The sequence below is a fragment of the Nycticebus coucang genome, chromosome 3, assembly GCF_027406575.1.
Source record: "Nycticebus coucang isolate mNycCou1 chromosome 3, mNycCou1.pri, whole genome shotgun sequence".
Classification (NCBI taxonomy): domain Eukaryota; kingdom Metazoa; phylum Chordata; class Mammalia; order Primates; family Lorisidae; genus Nycticebus; species Nycticebus coucang.
In genome coordinates, this window is record NC_069782.1 from 5,080,840 (window position 1) to 5,101,477 (window position 20,638).

The following is a 20,638-nucleotide window of genomic DNA, read 5'->3' on the forward strand; positions in this document are numbered from 1 at the left end:
CTGATTTTGAACGAGTGTATGTCATAAAAATTGCTGTTTACCTTAAGGCTGAGAAGCTATGTAGGATGAAACGGTGCTGGCAGAAGAAAACCTCCAGGGGCTTACCCTGGTTTAAGCTGTGGGCACAGTCCAGGCGCAGCCTCACGGTCTTTTATTAATCAAAAGAGAAGAACAAATCCTCCACCCCACTCCCTCTGAAGCCAAGCACAGTCTTTGAAATGAACCCCTGGGTGTGCAAAACCAGGATAAAACAGCACATGCCGAGCACCGACGGCGTCACCAGGAGCCAGGAGAGGCAGGAAGGATCCTCCCCTGCAACCTTTAGAGGGAACCTGGCCCTGCAGACACCTTGTCTTCAGACCTCGGGTGTCCAGAACTTCAAGAGAATAAATTTCTGCTCTTTAAGCCAGCCAATCTGGGGACCTTGTCACTGCAGCACTAGGACACTGGGACAGATCACGTATTATAGTATATTATCTCACTTACTGTTTCCAAGGCCCCAGTGAGGCAGGTGTTTCCATCTCCACCAGACAGGGCGGTGATGGAGGCTCAGGGAGGTCACGTCCCTCTCCCCAGGTAGGTGCCAAGTAGGAAGAAGACACCAGCTCTGGCAGCCATCAGCCTCACTGCCTCTCCAAGAGCCCAGGCTTCTAGCAAAGCACTGACCACACAGGGAGACTCCCGTCCCCGCATCATCCCTATCCCATCCGATCTCTCTGAACAGCAAGCACAATCCCACAGTGGCTTCCCAGGACCTGATTTGTGGGATCAGGGTTCCAACCCCCTCCAGCCTCTCTCTCCTCTCCCTCACCAAGCAGGGGCCTGATGCTGGGCAGACCCTTCCCACAGCCCCACAGGTGCCAAGAATATAGACACGGGGTCCCTGCTGTACCTCCGACACCATATAAACCATGAACTAAAAGTGGGCATCCCCCTTGAAGCTCCCAGGCTCCTGAGGTTGGCTAGGGAAAGCCACATCTGACACACACTCTGCCCACAGCACTGACAAATTCCAGCTTCAGAGCCTGAAGGCCACAGAGTAACCCTCAGCAAGGTCACGAATGCCCCCTCGGACATCTCCCAGGACAGAGCGTCCAGCTCTGCTCCAGCTCTGCTCGGGCCTCGCTCTTAGGTGAAATCCAGCATGAGCCTCCTCCCCCGACTTGATTTTTTACAAAGCTCATGGTTTATTTTTAGAAGCCATTATTGCCCTACAGTCACTTTGTTAGTTTTAGAACCAAATAATCCCATTATATACAACTTGATTGGCTCATAAAATTATCATTCACTCTAACAAATATTTATTGAGCCTGCCACCATGTGCTCTATCCTGCTTGGTACATTAAATTTTTAAAAAATAATTTACTTAGCTAATGATCTCAAGTCCCTTAATTTAATTTACTCTAAAATGTGTTTAATTTTCCCATAAATGGAACTACAATCTTCTAAACGGAGCATTTTTGCCAAGTTGAGACAAGCAACAGGAAAAAAATATGAGAAAAGAAAGCTATCAGCCCCTCTGACGACGACGTGGCCCAGGTTCTCAGGCCACGTGCACCAAGGGCCTGCCCCACAGCACCTAGCAGGCACCGTTTCTCACCAGCTGACACTACCCCCCTACTGGGGGATGGGGGAAACTGAGGCACAGAGAGGCAAAGTTCCGTGCCCAATTGGGTTCCGCAGAGAGGGAAAGACGCAGGCAGAATTCAAACCTGGGCAATCCCACGTCCACGTCCATGTCGTTGTCCACTTGCTCTCCAGCCTCTGAGTCAAAACCCAGCAAGAGGAAACCCACGCGCAACCCAGGCACAGAGCCGCCATTCCCAAGTCACAAAGGGACAGCGTACGCTCCTTTCAGGAGCACAAGCTGCACAGCTTCAAACAAGACATTTATTTCCGCCCAGTTCTGTGGGTCTGAAGTCACGGTAGGGCAGGGCTGCACTCTCTCCGAAGGCTCTAGGAGAGGGTCCTCGTTTCTGTGGGTGGCTGTCACCCCTTGGGCATACCTTGGCTGTGGCCCCATCAGTCCAATCCCCGTCCTCATGTACCACTCTCCCCTCTGGTCTCTGCATTTTTCACTCTTCTCATGAGGACACCAGTCATATGGAACGAGGGGCCCTGCCTACTCCAGGCCAACCTCGACTTACCAAGAACTCTCAATCACATCTGCAAAGATCCCGTTTCCACATAGGGTCACACTCCCAGGCACTGGGGATCAGGAATTGAATGTACCTGATAGTGGGACATGATCAACCCTAAACAGAGACCTTCTCTCAGTTTCCCTCCAGGGCTCCTTCTGAGACTGCTGCCCAACTCTTTCCCCTGGTTAACACAAAGTGAGTGCTCCTGGCATACACGCTGTCCATCAAGGGCAGCGCCAACCTACCTAAGTGCTCCCTCCCCCTCCCAGCAGTTGCTAAGTCGGATGCCAGCACTGCATGTCCATGCCGTACCCGTCACCTGCTCATCTCTTCTCAGAGACACACAAGTACAAACCCAGCACATGTCGGAGCTGGGCCGAAAGGGCTCTGCTGGAGGCCAGACAAGTGCCCAGGGCTGGAGTCACAGGCTATACACGGCTGCAGCTTGGCCAGAAGAACATTCTCCACTTTGTGCTAATTCCCCCAGCATCTACAAACAGACTGAGTGATACAACAACTCTGCTGGTCACTCCTTCTCCCACCTAAAGAATTATACATATTTTACGGCTGGGAATTTGCAGCCACAGAGCACAGGTCTTTAACGACATGGCGCCTATCAAAGAGACCTCTTCCTCTAACTGGCAGTGGGATTTTGATGGCTGCTGAGCTAAACAGTCACGGAAGGTCTATGCTTCTTTCCCTGTGGCTATCACAGAGGGTGTTATGAAGCCAGCAGCAGCCAGGGACAGTCACAGGCCATCTGGGACTTGATCACTTGGATTAGACAACAGGAGCCAGACACCCAGCACCTGAAAGGGGCACTTCTATGGCACAGGGGAAATAGATACCCACTTTAGCCCCAGCCCTGGCTTTGGGTTTCACATCTCTACCCGGGTGACAAACACATGAGCCATTACCTAATACCTCACTCTCCCCCATGTTAGCACACTGAATTCTTCAAACAATCCTCAGGATAAGGAAGGAAGGTGCTGTCATCATCTTCATTGTTCAAAAACAACAGGGACTCCACTGAACTGGAGGTCACTGAGCTAACAGAGGACTAGTGACCCAGGTTCTGCCTCTGAACAGTATCACTACCCTGCCACTCTGCAATATCTGGGTCTCACAGAGTGCAGCACACAGCCAAAAGGGTTGGGGTCTCGGAATTTCTTGGTAAATAACAGCTAAAGGAAAGAGGACTAAAAACATACAGGCAGTCCCCGAGTTACAAACTGCCAACTTACGTATAACTCGCACTTAGGAATAGAGGCTATTTAAGGTAATGGGTAAATGTGCCTGTTGCAACCTACATACAAATTCAACTTAAGAACAAATACACAGAACCTAAATTGTTTATAACCCAGGGACTGCCTGTTCCTCAATCTATGGTGTAGAATTTTTGACATACATTGGGGGTCAGCAAACCACAGCTTGGAGGCCAAATCTGGCCCTTCGCCTGTTTTTATAAATAAAGCTTTATTAAAACACACCCACATCTGTTTGTTTACATATATTCATAGTTGATTGCACACTCTACCAGGAGAATGTCCCACACAGACTTAAACATTTGCTCTCTGGCCCTTTACAGCACACGTTTGCCAGCTTTTGCCGTAGATAACAATTGAGCTGTGGGGAAAGGAATTTGCACTTAAAGACACAGCCGTTGTGTCTGGAAAAGCATAAGTGAATGATAGCAGGACATGGGGCAGCCGACGAGACATCACGCTCCCAATCAGGAGGTGGAAGAGCAGGCCTGTTAATCTGACCAAGGCAGAACCAAGTCTGGTTGGAGCAGCCTTACCCAGACTGTGTTACCACAGCCGGCAAGCAACACTGAGTCCAGGCACATTCCAGGGCATCGAGTGCCCAACATACAAAACCCAAGTCACAGTTGGCATGGGGCTTATTCATGGTGGGGGTGTCAAGATACCCTCCCCGCCAGAGCCACGCAGAGGCGGACGGGCTGCGGCCCAGGCTGCACTGGCAGTAAAATCCACCCACGCCATGTTCTGGACGGCTCAGCCCCCAAAGGGCCCACTCCGGGCAGAGGTCTCCGGCCTTTAACAGGAATGAACTGCCAATTTGAGTTTGATTTCCAGCCAGGATCTCTAGGGTTGCCACAGCCCCTGGAGCTCCTTGCAACGTGCTCAGAAATAGTGCTTAAAATTAGATCGCTCCAATACCAAGGAAAATAAAAACCAATAAATGGGGCTATAGCAGTGTAGAGACGCTGCCTCAAAGGGGCTCTTACCGCCGGAGGGATCCAACAGACCTCGGGGACACAGCCTGCACTTGGCTTGTCCTCCGCTCATGTTGTCACTAGATGGATATTTTTATGCTCATTAAAAAGAGTGAAGCAACAACCAAATTTAATCAGACATGACCTAAACCTGGGAAATGGACCTTTGATTTTTGTTATTGCCTGAGATGAAAAAAGGGAATTGGGGGAGATGAAAAAAGGGAATTGGGGGAGATGAAAAAAGGGAATTGGGGGGAGGGCCCCTGGTTTGCTGATCACCTCTCCAGCTCACAGTTAGGATCATTCCTTTTGGCACTGATTCACCCTGACGCCGACAGAAGCCTTCTGTACTCAGCAAGAGGCCCGGCTTCTCCCCCTTCTCGGGGCCTTAGTTTCCTCATCTGTAAATGGGACTCATTTGGGGGGGGCTGGCGACATAGTCCACGGAGCAGGTGGATGCTAAGCATCCTTCCCTTCACAGGAAAAATGGAGCCAAAGCTCCAGCCTTGGAGGGTTCCTGTTCCAAAAAAGGTATGTCCATACGGTCATTAGTGCTCTCCACTCAATGAACAGATGGAAGTGGTTCAAGGTGAGAAATAAGAAAACCCAGTGGTTTGCTCAACAAGCTAGGAGTGGTCAGTCCTGCTGGGCACCGAGGCGGGTCAGGCCCCAACACCAGCGTGGAGAAGGCTGTGGCCTGGCCTCCCCACAGGCCCGAGGGGGGTTGGGCTGTGCACTCCCTACCACTGCCTTCTGCAGTGTGTGCACCTTGTGTCACCTACAGGAACCCTGTCCTCCGCTCCACCTGGAGGGGGTGGGTCACCTGAAGAGACTGAGGGATGTGTGCCTAGTCCCCAACTCCCCACACACACAGGTAAAGGGTCACACCAACATCACATCTCTGAGTCCAAGACTCCCTGAGGCCAACTCCTCTCCTGCCATTTCTGGGGCTTCATTACAGCGACCCGGCTGAACTGCTGTCCCCCCCCCACTTAAAAAAGATATATCGGAGTATTGGAGTTATAGCCCCCAGCATCTCAGAATGTGACTTTATCTGGAAACAGGATCTCACAGAGGTAATCAAGTTAAAATGAGGCTATGGGGGGCCCTTCCCAGTATGACTGCTGTCCTTATGAAAAGGAGAGATTCAAGCAGGGTGTTGTCACAGGCACCTGCAGCCCCAACTACTCAGGAAGCTAAGGCAGGAGAATCTCTTGAGCCCAGGTGCTCAAGTTCAGCCTGGGTGACATGAGAGAGAGAGGAAATGTGGTTTGGACTTGACACAGTGAAAACATGGCCCTGGGACTGGAGTGACACCCCCATGAGCTCGAGACTGCCCACAGACACCAGGAGCCACAATATCAGGAAGGATCTGCCCTAGAGGCTTCAGAGGGAACATGGCCCTGACCAGACAAAATCTTGATTTGGGATAATAAATGTCTGTTGTTTTAAGTGACCTAGTTTTTGGTACTTTGCTATAGCAGCTCTAAGAAACTAAGAAGCAGGCTCAGCGCCTGTGGCTCAAGCGGCTAAGGCGCCAGCCACATACACCTGAGCTGGTGGGTTCGAATCCAGCCCGGGCCCCGCCAAACAACGACGGCTGCAACCAAAAAATAGCTGGGCGTTGTGGCAGGTGCTTGTAGTCCCAGTTACTTGGGAGGCAGAGGCAGAGAATTGCTTGAGCCCAGGAGTTGGAGGTTGCTGTGAGCTGTGATGCCATAGCACTCTACTTAGGGTGACAGTTTGAGTCTCTGTCTCAAAAAAAAAAAAAAAAAGAAAAGAAACTAAGAAGCAGTCACCTGAGCCACAACCTTTTGTGCTTAAAATAATAATGCACCTTGTGTTTCTGTCACTTACCACCTCAATAATCCTGAGCAGTGCCACTGCCCACCCAAAACTAAGGCATTTCCTCCCTGTGGGGCTAAAGATGGGATTTCTTTGGACTCCTACTCCAGTCAGTCAATGCAATGCCCAGGCCCTGATGTCTATTCTGAACGGGGGAGGGCATTGTTTTTGTTTCTTGGGTTCCTCGCAAGGGAGCGATCCTGGGAGTAGCTGCACCCCTGGGGTAGAGGGCGCCCCGAGGAACCACAGGAGAGAAGCACACATGATGAAGAGCCACCAGAAAGGCCATGCTGTGCTCCAGACAGGGAGCACTGAGGGTCCTCCCCAAATTCCCAGCTCTGCCTCCCCTTGTCTTAGATGCCCTGGGCCATCTACCCTGCAGACTGTCTTTAACAATAAAAGAACTTGGAAGAGGAGGCCCAGAAAGGAGGACAGGCCTCCCTGTGGCCCACGGCCAGCCCTGTTGCTGGTCCTTAACCTGACAGGTGATGCCACCCACCACCACCATGGTCAGGGCCAGAGAGGACCCTGGGATGCCCGTGCCCAGCTGTGCCCTGCCCCTCAGGCTGCATTAATGTCCTGGCCTGGCCTTGGGCTCTCGAGTGTCTCCCTGTGCCTCCCCAGCATGTCCTCCCGGGGAGCTGTGGCGGGGGGGGTGGAGGCCTCCTCGTGCCTGCCATGCAGATGAGGAAACTGAGGCAGAAGGTGACAGTGGCACACTCAGGGTGAGGAGGCAGAGAGAGTGGCTCAGGGGCTGGGGGCACAGGCTCGATGTGCATCCCAGCTCCAGGCAAAACTCCTCTCCTCACTGTCCTTGAAGTTGGTTCCACATTTGTGAAGTGGGGCCACAACAGGGCCACCCCACAGGGCTGCTGTGACAACCAGCGGGTCATCGCGTGAGCCCTGAGGACAGCGCTGGCTCACAGGAAGCCCCAGTAACTGCTGGCGGCAGGCGAGAAACAGAAACAGCAGCTCAGCCCCCACCCTGCCGGGACAGTTTCACCCCTTCCCCGCAGAACCCGCTTATCCTCTGTACCATCTGGACACCAGGCTGCTCTCCCTCCCCCACTGAGAACAGCCCAAGGCGCCACCCAGTCAGCCTCAAGGCGCAGTCCCCAGCGCATGCCATCCCCAACCAGCAATCACACACGCTGGGGAGACCGCGCAGGTTAGGGTTAGATTCCGCAGGCCTTTCCATGCTCAGCACATCACTGTGGCTAATTCTACGAGAGCAAGGAGTGCCCCACATCCCTCTTTGAATCAGGAACATGCAGGGGGCTGGGTAAGGAGGTGACTCATAATGAAGACCAGTCTGCATGGCTCCATCATTGCCAGGGGCCCTGTTCCTTGAGCCCGGACCTGAGTCTCTATCAGACGTGCCAGGTGGGCACAGGAGAGCTGCCCCTCAGGGAGAATGGGCTCTACCCCCCCGCAAACACCCCGGTCCCCTCAGCCAAGCCCAGCCAGATGCTCGACCCCCACTGGGAGTCAGAGACATCCCACAATGAGGGTGAGGTGTAGGGTCCTCTGGCAAGGGATGGCCAGGCTGGTGACAGGTCTCCCAGTACTGAGGAGGGCCCTGTCATGTAAGAAGGCCCCGTTCCAGAGCAGCACACTCCCAACTCCCTTCAAGAAAAGGGCCAGAACTGGGCAAGCAGGTGGCACGGGGCCCTACAGTGCAGGAACGTGGCATGGAAAACAGTCCCACTCACGACAGCCTTCAGAGGCCTAAACTTGCTGGGGAGCCGAGAGCCTTGTTCCCGGAAAGTCGCAGAGCACCATGTAGGGAAATTAAAGACTTCATACATGGGGTCTCCCCATGTTCACTGACAGGAGGACGTAACGTTGTTAGGACGAAATACTACCCAAGGTAATGGTGGATTTTTACAGAGATAGAAAAAACCCACTCTGAACTCTGTACAGAATCTCCAGGGATCCCAATAGCCAAAATCCTGAAGAACAAAGCGGGAGGAGTGACATTTGCCAATTTCAAAACTTACTACAAAGCTTCAGTACCCGCTTCAGCCTGGTCCTGGCATGAGGGCAGACGTGCAGACCCGTGGAACTGAGCGGAGAGCCCAGAAGGGCAGCCACATATCAACGGTGAACTGACCTTCAGCAGAGACGCCAAGACCATTCCACGGGGCATAAACAGCGACAGCAAGACGGGGACGAGAGTCACGGGAGGGGCCCACGGGCCAGAGCGGGGAGCAGCAGCTAAGGCCGGGCTGCCCCCTGGGTCCCCAACTCCCAGCCTGGCACCTGCTCCCAGGGGCTTGATAAACACGTGCCACGAATGACCCGGGTAAAGGCCGAGAGATGGATGGATAACCAAATGAGCAAAGGGGAGCTGGAAACTCACACTGGAGCAAGAGACGTAGACCCAACAATACACTCTCCGAATGCACTTGGGTTCCTCAGCACGCACCAACTCTTTGTCCCTCCTGACACCTCTCCTAGAAACAGTTAAAACATTTCTTGGCCTCCCAGTGGGTCAAGAAATCAGTGTACTGGGCTGTGCCAGCACATTTCTCAGTGAGATGGAACAGAGCAGTAGAAAGGAGATGTTAGTATGCTTCACTTGCCGTAAGAGACACCACACACAGAGATATGTTTCTTCCTTCCTTTCTTTGTTTTTGAGACAGAGTCTCACTCAGTTACCTAGGATAGAGTGCCCTGGTATCATCATAGCTCACAGCAACCCCAAACTCCTGGGCTGAAGCAATCCTCCTGCCTCTGCCTCCTGAGCAGCTGGGACTTTGGCTCGCCATAATGCCCAGCTAGTTTTTCTATTCTTTTTTTTATAGAAGCAGGGTCTTGCTCTTGTCCTGGCTGGTGTCAAACTCCTGGCACCAAGTGATCCTCCCACCTCAGCCTCCCAGAGTTCTAGGATTACAGGGTGAGCCACCATGTAGTAAGATACTAGTTCATGTGAGTTTTATTTATGGATATGGGGGGATAAATGTTTGAATGGAGATTTTTATGAAAATGTTATTTTATGAAAACAAAAGAAGAATTGAACAGCCACTGTCTCCGTTTGGAGGTTTGGATCAAAGTCTCCTTCCAAAGTATGTGAGACCAGGCAGACCCGTGCACACATTTCTGGGGGTTCCTAGCCTCCCTTGCCCAGTAAGGATATTATTGCAGCTGCCTCAAAAGCTCACAGCCTCCATCAGCCAAGATAGCCTACGTTGGGTGCCAAGCACAGCCTCTGGCCAGTGCCAGCCCTTGACCCATAACAGCTGCTGGGTCGGTGACTGAGAAGGGGGTGGGGAAGGCAGACCCAAGAATCCCATGTCTGTCTGGGATCTCCCCATCCTTACCAGACATTAAGAAAACAGATTTACTTTTTTGGTCGTTTTGGTTTTTTTCTTTTTAGGGTCTCACTCTAGCTCAGGCTGCTCTCGAACTCCTGAGCTCAAGCAATCCTCCAAACTCAGCCTTCCCGAGTGCTACAATTATAGGCATGAGCCACCGTGCCCAGCCAGAAAACTCATTTACAATGGAGAAAGAAATCGGACAAGCTCTGAGCTCCCACTTTCAGCAACATGTTATTTTTTTTTCCAGCTTTTTTGAGGTAGAATTCATATTCCGCACAATTGGTCCTTTTGAAATCTACAAATCAGTAACTTTTGGTATACTCCAGAGCAGTGCAACCATCACCACAATCAAGACGAAGACATCTTCCTCGAGCTGACGAGAAACGTCACAACCATTAGCCGTCGTTCTCCCTCCCCCAGTCCCTGGTAACCACTCATCCACTTTCCGTGCCCATCAGTTCACCCCTTCTGGGTATTTCATATCAACAGAGCACATTATGTGATGAACACAGTGTGACAGATTACACAGCATTTGTCCTTTTGCAACTGGATTCTCTGACTTAATGTTTTCAAGGTCCATCCGTGTTGTAGCAGGTACCAATTCTTCATTCTTTGTGGCTGAATAGTATTCCATTGTATGGATGTACCGCATTTTGTTTGACCATTCATCAGGCAGTGGATGTCTGGGTGTTTCCTCTACGTGGTGATCCGGAGTAAGGAACAGAGTTGTCAACCTTAACCAAACTTGGCATCCTCCGTAACAGCACCCACACTCTGGTTCTGACCAAGCAGCTAAGTGTTTACAAAAAGAATATTCTTTTTTCCCTGCAAGAGATCCTTTAAACTAAAAAATCAAGAACCAGCATAGAAGCAAGGCTTTATGAAAGGAAAAACTAAACAATAATTACAGAAACATGCCCTTGCAGTGAAGCCCAAGCAAAAAAATAAATAAAATAAAAACAATACCCAGCTGCATACAATAAGATTGAAATTCTCTGTGTGCTGCTCCAACAGACTTACAAATCATTCAAATCTCATTATACTAATAATATGTTTTCTAGATAAATGTAACTAAAACACTCTCTCTCCTAACCAACTACAGGCATTTTCGAGAAAGCAGCGACGGCAGCAGCCCGCTTCCAGGGTGGCGAGCCTTCCCTTCCCTCCGCAAAGGCATCAACTGGACCGGTCAGACGACAGCCCACAGACTTGTCCCTCTCAAGTTTTCTTAAATGAAAGCAACTGTCCACACATCTTGACAGTCTCAAGGATGGATGTGTCTGACTATGTCCATTCACCACCCACCCACCCCCTGGTCTTACTAGTCTTGTCTGGTGGGGAACAGTATAGAAATTAAATCACAAAGCGTGTCCTCGCTTGGGTCTGGCTGCTTTCACTCTGGTTTTGAGAGTTGTGTGCGGTTTCACGTCCTGGCACCTTGTTCCTCGTCATGGCCCAGTGGTACCATCTGTGAAAAGCATCACTGTCCACACATCCATCCACCTGCTGATGGACACAAGGGTGATTCCCACGTTCTAGCTCTTATATGAGTATTCTGACCTCCTAAGTGGCTACACCCCTGTGCATGCCACTGGCCGGAAGGAGAATCAGCCACTCGGCATCCTCCCCACGCCTTGGCGGTATCAGCCTTTCAGCTATTAGCAGATCTGCAGCTTCTAATCTGCATTTCCCAGATGCACAGTGGCCAACTATCTCTGGTGAAGCGTCCGTTCAAGCCTTTTACTCTATTCTTTCACTGAGCTATCTTTTAATTACTGAGTCGTAGGCATTCTTCATGTCTCCTGGACCATCCTTTATCAGATGTGTGTTTTGCAAATACTTTCTCCCACTTGATGATGTGGGAGAAAATGACCACGCCCGGTTTCAATTACATCATTTCACTTAATAACTCAACTCCCTAGTGACCCCGAGAGTTAAGTACTCTTTACAGAAGAGGGGCGGAGGCCAGGATGGGGAAGCACCTCCCTCAAGGTCAGAGCCCCAGACAGAACCCATGCAGTTTGGCCCCAAGATCAGTGGCCTGGCCATAGCACCAGACTCTTACTGGACAAATACATGAAGATCACTTTAAGTGCCTGAAAAGCATTTCTCGTCACTGTCTCCAGTGAAACGCCCTGCTCCCCAGGGGCCCAGGCTAGCAGGAAGACAGGCACCGAGCCAAGGGCCCAGCAGGAACAACAGACAGGACAGTGCGAGTGGGCGAAGAGGGTCCCCAGCCCCGCTGGACTTGCCACAGTTAAGCCAGAAAGTTGCTGGAGGGGAGAGAGCAGCGTGAGCGAGGGCTCTGAGCTAAGGAAGATGGCAGGACCCACGGACGTGAATAAAGACCCCTGGGACAAGCTGAGGGAGAGAAGGGGATGGGAGCGGGGGCTCAGAGGGCACTGGACAGCCAGTGAGACTCTGGACTTGGGCCTGGACCAGCACGAGGCCGCTGGGCTTCCATTTCCTTTCTATAAATGCCAACCAGCTGGCTCAGCACAAAGTGTATCTAATTTGTCTCCTCTGCTGCATCTTCCCAGCTCTGGGGCAGGTGCCGCTCCAAGACCAGGACCAGTATCGCTTTACCAGGAGCCACTGGGAAGCGCCCTCACGGCTAAATCATTCTCCTAGTTTAGCAGGGTCAGGTTAATTGCCAGACTGCCGGGGATTAAACCTCACCTGCTGGTGGGATGACCTCTGCCTCTCTGAGCCTGTTGGCTCATCTGCATAACGGGGACCAGTACATAATCCGTCCCCTTCTTCCCCCAGCTTGGTGAGAGCAGCAATGCCTAAAGTGTTTATTTCAGCACAATCCTGGGTCACCAGAAGTGCCCAAAAGTCCTGGCCACACTGTGACTACTGTAGACTCCTTTCTGGTTTATTTTTTTGTAATCTTCTTTTAACTTTTCCCTCACTTTTCACATGGTCTTCTGTTACATTTGTACATATCAAGTAAGGATTGGTTCAGGTCTTACTTTTAAAGACAATATAGTTTACCTTTGAACAACGTGGGTTTGAAGCATGTGAATCCCTTTACAACAGAGGTCCTCAACCTGTGGGTCGCGACCCCTTTGGGGGTCGAACGACCCTTTCATAGCGGTTGCCTAAGACCATCCTGCATATCAGATATTTGCATTACGATTCCTAACAGTAGCAAAATTACAGTTATGAAGCAGCAACAAAAATAATTTTATGGTTGGGGTCACCACATGAGGAACTGTATTAAAGGGTAACAGCATTAGGAAGGTTGTGAACCACTGCTTTACAAGCAGATTTTTATTCAATAAATATATTGAATTTTTTTTTTTTTTTTTTTGGAGATTTGTGACAGTTTGGAAAAAATGCAGCCAGACCCCATGGTCAAGAAATATCAAAAAAATCAAGAAAAGGGCAGCGCCTGTGGCTCAGTGAGTAGAGCGCCGGCCCCGTATGCTGAGGGTGGCGGGTTCAAACCCGGCCCCGGCCAAACAGCAATCAAAAAATAGCTGGGCGTTGTGGCGGGCGCCTGTAGTCCCAGCTGCTCGGGAGGCTGAGGCAAGAGAATCGCGTAAGCCCAAGAGTTAGAGGTTGCTGTGAGTCCTGTGACATCATGGCAGTCTACCGAAGGCAGTAAAGTGAGACTCTGTCTCTACAAAAAAAAAAAAAAAACCACCACTGCTCCAAGGCGGAAAAATTTTTTTTTTTGTAGCATGACCATCAGTGCATTAAGTTGTCACATGGCAGTTGTCAAATAGTATATACAACCAGTGTATGGTGCCCCATGATTGCATTAATGTACACAGCTATGATTTAATAATAAATAAAAGAAAAAAGACCCCTGAAGCCCCTCATGTGACGCTAATTATCTCCGTGTGACCAGTTCTTCTCTCCAGAGAAGTTGCACATTGCACTAAAGCATGATCTCTTTCAGATCTCCCATATTTTCCATCATGTTTAGCTCAATACCATAAACCCTGAATAATACTATGGGACTCAGCAAAGTGCTACCAGGGACACTGGGAATGCTCCCATGAAGCACAGAAAAGTCATGACATTACAAGAAAAAGTAGAAACGCTTGGTGGGCTGCGGTCTGCAGCTGTAGCTGCCACCACTTCAGAGGATTCACCTTGTAAACAGACAGTGTAAACTGATGATATCAACAGATACAGAATGCTACTGTACATGTGTTTTCTCTTCCTTGGGGTTTCTTAGTAACAGTTTCTTTTCTCTCATTTTATAAGAGTACAGTACCTAATACATATACAGAATATGTGTTCATTGATTATCATGTTCCTGTCAACAGTAGGCTATTCATAGCAAAGTTTGAGGGGAGTCAAAAATTAAATTCTAGTTTTTGGCTGCAAGGAGGCCTGAACTATCCATGTATTCCAGGGTCAGCCATATTAATTTTCAAAAACAGAAATAAGAGATAGATGAAGACATTTCAAATTAAGCTTTGACAAGATGTTCCTCAAGAGCCAGGCACAGCAACAGGTACCTGTGGTCCCAGTTACTCAGGAGGCTGAGACAGGAGAATCACCTGAGCCCAACTCCTGACAAGCAGCATAAGAAACTCTCCAAGTCTGCCTCATGTTCTCTGATTCCTCAGATTGGTGGAGAAGGTGCCTCCTGAGGCTAGTCACACATCCCAGGCATGCAGCGTTCAGTTCCAGCTCAGAAACCCCTGCTGCTCTGAAAATGCAAACTGCTAGTCTGCAGGACCTACTTCAAGGAGATACTAGCATTCCTAAAGCAAATAGCTTAAAAGATTCATGCAATTTTAGTTGGGGGCGAGGGTTTGCTTTGTTTTGTTTAAACACTTGAAAAAAATTTTTTTAGAGTCAAGGTCTCACTACATTGCCCAAGCCTATCTTGAGCTTTTGGCCTCCAACAATCCTCCCCATCCAGCCTCTGGAGTAGCTGGGGCTACAAACATGAATGTGTGAGGGTTGGGGGAATTCACCAGCTTAAACACACAGAGCCGGCATCTGCCCCAGACTTCCCAGCATCACAAGCGAAGAAATGAGGCCCTGAAGCATTAAAACATGCAGACGCTGATGGTGTTTGTTCCCAGGGCCCAGAGGCTCTTAGTCTGAGCATGGGAGTAGGCAGAAATTTACAAGGCTCTGGGGTTTCCCAGAGCTGAGCAAGTTATTCCTCGGATGGAAGACCTAGAAACTGGCCACGCCACAAACTGCTGCTCCCTTTTCCCTTGTAACGAAAGGAAATATCTCATCTGAGCATGCTCCACTGAGAAGGTTCTCAATGATGCAAAAGCCAGCAAAAACTGCTAGAATTGATCGCATTCTGTCTGTAGTCTTTCACCCCCAAGAGCAATTACGGTAGATACGCAGATTAACACCACGGGGCCGATACATGTTGCTAATGTATTCCAGGGCTTATTCCTCAGCCTCCACGTAATGTAATAAATAGCAAATATACTCATTAGGAGATAAACCAATTTTTCATCTGAGAGCTAAGAAGTAACATGTACAGCTAGTGCAACAATGAAAAAAAGGTTTTCTTAGCATCTACCTTTTGTGATGGAACCACATATTTGAAAAGAAGAACATAGCAAGATAAGGTAACTGCCCTTTGCCAACCACAGCAGGGAGGAATCAAACTGAGCACTTTAAAACCACTCACAGCAGGTGTGGACTCACTGACACCGAATGAACATCCCTTAATTATTCCAATGACTGGACAGGGAGCCTGGTGGTAAGTAACTTCAGGACGTGTGATAAATATTAATTCCACGGAGGTGAGACAGGAATTCAATGCAGAACTCATGGGGTTGCCAAGGTGATTGGATTCTCCTGGGAGATTTTAACCAAATTGCTGGGAGAACCAGGGAAGAGCCAGCTGTTCCCCGGAAGAGGCCACCCCCCCCCAACCCCGGGCAAAAAAAGCTAGATATTAATCTCGCTCATTAGGCCAAGTGTCACCTTCCCCTTTTCCTGAAGCAAAATTTCTGAGAGATTCTTGCAGGACGCCCAGAAAAGAGCCCAGTGCTGTACAGGTGACTGTCTTCCCTAGGACAACAGAATGCATCGGAGCAACACACAGTGAGAAATTTTGGATTTGAGGATTATAAGCAGAATAATAATCAAAGGAAATGTCACTAAGCCACCCATATCCTATCAGCCAGAGAGAGGATTTTCAGTGAGTTCCACTCCACTCCCAGCTCCTCAGGAGGCTGAGGCAGGAGGATGGCTTGAACCTAGGAGTTTCAGGTTGCTATGAGTTATGAAGACATCACTGCACTCTAGCCTGGGCAACAGAATGATATACTATCTCAAAAAATAAAAGAAAAAAGAAAAAAACATCAGGTTCTCCACCTCAGTGCTGCTGTCCAGCTCTGGGGTCGGATGCTGCCTTTCAGTGGGGACCTACTGGCCTCCCTGGGCTCCAACCCGCTGATACCAGGAGCACCCCAGTCCCAGGCACAATCACCAAAAGTGTCTCCAGACACGGCCCATGTCCCTGGTGGTCAGAAGCACCATGGTTGAGAAAGACTGGTCTAAATTACCATGAAGTGGCTACTGGACAAAGTTGTGTTCCTGCAACCACAAAATGGGGGGAAATTCCTACCTTGTAGGCCTAAATTAATAACACATGTATCTAGCTACTCTCAGTACACACCAGTGTTTGTCTTGGTGTCTGGAGCAACTCAGCGTCTACACAACTGATGGCCCCTCATAAATGCTGGATAATCTGATGAGAACTTGAGGTTGGTGGTTTAGGGTGATTTAGGGCTGAAATTTCTCTCCCAGAAGTTATTTATAGTCCATAAAGAAACTTAATACTTTCAACCTTCAGTTTAATGTCAAAGTTACCTAGTGATTTCTTTTGTTTATTTTGTTTTGAGATAGAATCTCACTCTGTCACCCAGGCTAGAATGCTGTGGCATCACAGCTCACAGCAACCTCACACTCTTGGGCTCAAATAATCCTCCTGCCTCAGCCTCCCAAGTAGCTGACCCTACAGGCACCCACCACCATGCCCAGCTAGTTTTTCTATTTTTAGTAGAGACAAGGTCTCTCTTGTGCTCAGGCTGGTCTTGAACTCCTGAGTTAAAGCAATCCACCACGCTGGCCTCCCAGAGTGCTGGGATTACAGCGTGAGCCACTGTGCCCAGGCCTAGTGATTTCTTTAGCTCGAGTTCATGAGGTCTCATATCTCGCCATTTGTCACCATTTCTATGTCAAATACTTAAAAGACATCAGGATGAACAGAAGAAGACAAACCACATGCTGGAAAAAATATTTGCAGAACACGTACCCGATATAGAACTTGTATCTAAAATATGCAAAGAACTCTTACAGCTCAACAATAAGAAAACAAACCACTTTATTAAAAAATGAATCGAAGACCCCAAGAGACACCTCAGCCAAGAAGATACACAGGTGGCAAATAAGGACAGGAAAAGATGCTTCACATCATACAGCACCAGGCAAATGCAAGTTCACACGGTGAGACACCACTGCACACACCCCATTAGAATGGCCCAAACCCAGAACACTGCCAACCAAAGGCCGGTGCGGACGTGAAGTGACAGGTACGTCCATCCACTGCTGGCCGGGATGTAAAATGGAACAGACATTTGTGAGACCGCTCGGGAGTTTTTTACGAGACTAAACACACTCTTGCTGCGCAATCCAGCAGTGGAACTCTCTAGTATGAGCCCAAATGAACTGAACACTGAGGCCCCACAGAGACCTGCGCACGGATGTTTACAGCAGCTTTATTCATAGTTGCCAAAACTTGGACGCGGCCAAGATGCCCTTCCTTGCTCGGTCCATCCAAATGACAGACTATTAGTATTGAAAAGAAATGAACTATCAAGCCATAAAAATACATGGAGAAACGTTATTACGCCTCCCTGAGTGCAAGAAGCCAATCTGGAAAGGCCACACACGGTATGATTCCACCTATACACATTCTGGAAAAAACAAAACCATGGAGACAGTTTAAAGAAAAAAAAAAAGATCAGTGGTTGCCAGGGCTTAGAGGAGGTGGAGGGATGAACAGGCCGTGCACAGAGGATTTTTAGGGCAGGGAGACTCCTGTGTATGGTGCTGTAATGGCAAACACTTATCATTGTATGTTTGTCCAAACCCACAAAATGCACCACAACAAGCAGGGCTCCTAATGCAAACTATGGACATTGGGAGATAATGACATTTGACTATAACAAACGTCCCAGGAACACTGACAGACAAGGAAAGTGGGGGCACTGGGAGAAGGGACCGGTGGGAACACTGCACAGCAGTAAACTAAAACTGCTCTAAATACACAGATGAGCACATATTCTCAATAGATACATAAAGGCGAGCAGGGAACAGGAACTTCCTTAATGTTTCTCTCTGAGGAGAAAGGGGAACAGAACGTCTGGCTCTGGTGGACTTGGCTGTCTAGGAAATCCTGACATGGGTCACAGACCCGTCAAGCATCTGAACGGAGTGCAGAGAGGCCTCTCATGGCAAATGGGTTGGAGGTCCTGGACAACCAAGCCTCCCGAGGGTCCTCTTTCTGGTCACTCCCTGGTCAGAAGCTCTGTGGCCCAGAGTCTTCCCAGCCCTCCCACCAGGGCCTCCCTGGACCCAGAGCTGGCAGGCAGTGCCTCTGAGCATGTTCACAGCGCTGTGCCCAGGCCCACCTCCTGGCCCCTGGGCCTATGGGGTCCTTCCCCCCAGGGTCACCAGGGGGAACCTGCCTGAAGGGTCTTCCCTCTGTCCCAGCTCTTTTGGGCCCCAGCAAAGCAGGCCAGCTTTCCTACCCACAGGGTTCTCTGGTGTCCCCACACGGTGGGAGCCTTGGGGTCTGCAGGGAACCCCTCCCTACTCTCCCAGTGCCCTCACTTAGATGCTTCCCTTTTCTGAGCTGGCCACCATATGACCCTCCTGGCGGTGCCTCCCCTAAAGATGAGCCTGAATCACGCCTGCCATGAAGTTCACGCACAGATACTTCCTGCGATGGTTCCGCCAAACCCTAGCACGCCACGTTTCCTAACACTGCCTCCCGGGACGAGACATTTATCCCAAATGTCCCTCCAAGACTTGTCACACCCAGATGACCTCTGCCAGTCGGGTGAGGTCAAACACCCACCCACCAGGGCCCTCAACTTAGGAAACTGTCAGAGTCACAGAGTCACATCCACGGCCTGACTGCACCGTCAACCTTCTAACAGAGGCGGAAACGCAGCCAGCAAGGCGGGCAAGGCCCTGGACAACCAAGCCTCCCGAGGGCCCTCTTCCTGGTCACTCCCTGGTCACAAGCTCTGATGGCCCAGAGTCAAGGTCAGGAGCTGCTCTCACGGAGAATGGCCAGGGGTGCAAGTTGCCAAGGCAACAGGCCTGCAGAAATACCGCCAAGCCCTCATTATCCCCCAGAGAAGCCACTCAGCCCCTCCCAGTCTGGCCCCTCCATCAGTTTCCATGTCTGGGCCCAGTTAGCGTTGGTGGCTTTCTGTTTGTATGGGGTTCCCTAGGGTGCCAGGCACTCCTACCTTGAGAACCATGGCGGGGGCTCAGCCCACTCACATGTGAAAGCAGCATCAGCAATGCCAGCAAGATGTCGCTCCTCCTGTTTTCACGTCTATTCTGTTCATCACAGGATGCTTTTGGCTACTGGGATTCTTGGTATATTTTAATTAAACAAGAATGGCTCTCAATCTCCCAGGCACACATTAACTCACTTTACTCTGAAACTCAGGACCAGATCACTACTTTGGGTAGGAGTTATTTGTGTTCCAAGAGCATAACTATCACTTATAAAAAGCAGTTAAGAGTCCAGAACATTCCACTTCCCTGCTGTTTTGCAAAAGACTTCTTTCTCTGGTTCCTCTGGGTGTCGTCCCAGACTCACCCCCACCCCCCAGGCACTCTCTCCACCACCACCCCCAAGCACTCTCTCTGATTGTCCTATGTATTTTCTCCCTAGCACATCCTCCTATCAATTGTCTGTTTATTGATTAGGACGCTGAGTCCCCATTCCACCAAAGCAACAGCCTCAGTCCTGCTTGTTCCCAAGAGTCCTAACAGAGTCCAAACCCACCACAGGTGCTTAACAGACTGAAGAATGAATTGGGAGGAGGAGCCTCTGTTACTACTGTAAAGCTAAAGAGGAACTGAAAAGATTTCTGGTCCAGGGCCCTGACGACAGCAGAGGGGGAAGCCCACCGGAGAGGCAGTGCTGCTGACAGAGAGAAGGGTGACAACCACTTACCAGGACAAACAGATTAATACAAGCCAGGGCGGGTCTCCAGCATAAGGCTTGAGAGAGCAGAGGCCAGTTTGCTTGGAAATACTCAAGGAGACTTACTGAGGGTGATAAGGCCTTGCCCTGGGGACCTGGATAAAGCTGGAGAAGACATGGGTCCCTGGGGCACCCGCTGCCCTGGGGGAAATGTCTGGGAGGATAATGGTCCCTACAATCACACAAATCCCTGGGGCAGTGCAAGGGGACACACACTACTTACACACACCCCCTAGGGGAACTTCTGTCACTTTCGTCCCAGGGGGGGCACACACTTCTATAGGAATGGGGGGGTGTACATGCTGGAGGCAGGAAGAAGGACATAGGCTCAGGCCAGGTAAAGAGAACACGCTGAGTAACCCCGACTGGAGGCTTCTCCCAGGGACCTTGCCCAAAGCCAGCTCCTCAGCTTCAGGCCTCCCCTCTGCTTTTTTACAATGTTCCCTCCATTCTTGGTAAGGTCAGTTCTCCTAGGACCCATCCAGGATCTCACAATAAGGCTCTGCCCGGGAGGAAGAAGCTGCAGGCCCAAACAAAGGGAAAATTCAGGAAGCTCCCAGGGAGGCCCTGGGAAAGCTGTGGGTTTAAAGACGCCACAATGTCCCTTGCAACTCTGAAAAACTTAAAATGCACCAGGAGGTAGTTTTTCAGAATTATTTTCATGAGCACATGAGGTTAAAAAAAAAAAAAAAAAAAACGGGGTGGGGGGGATCTCCGTAGGCCTTACTCGCAGGCCTCCCCAGCCTGTGGCCACCGGTCCCGCGCCCCTTTCCGTCCTTTCCCCGACCTTGCGTGTCCTGTGGGTCACCCACCCGATCAAACACGAGCGGGTCCCCAACCGCCCCTCCCGGAGAGC

At 50.2% G+C, this 20,638-nt stretch overlaps 1 protein-coding gene across 9 annotated transcripts in view; it reads right to left on the reverse strand.

Annotated features, from left to right (window-relative positions):
* Positions 1–20,638, reverse strand: part of PARVB (parvin beta) — a 96,833-nt gene that overhangs the window by 74,461 nt on the left and 1,734 nt on the right. The window contains exon 1 of one of the 9 annotated variants that reach the window (XM_053584558.1): positions 487–510. The exons of 5 other annotated variants lie outside the window; for them this stretch is intronic. In XM_053584558.1, the coding sequence (XP_053440533.1) occupies position 487 (1 nt within the window). In that variant the 5' untranslated portion in view covers positions 488–510. Of the gene's footprint in view, positions 1–486; positions 531–19,067; positions 19,284–20,638 lie in introns of those variants that run through there. 3 more of the 9 variants (XM_053584557.1, XM_053584563.1, XM_053584555.1) reach the window with 3 other exon arrangements.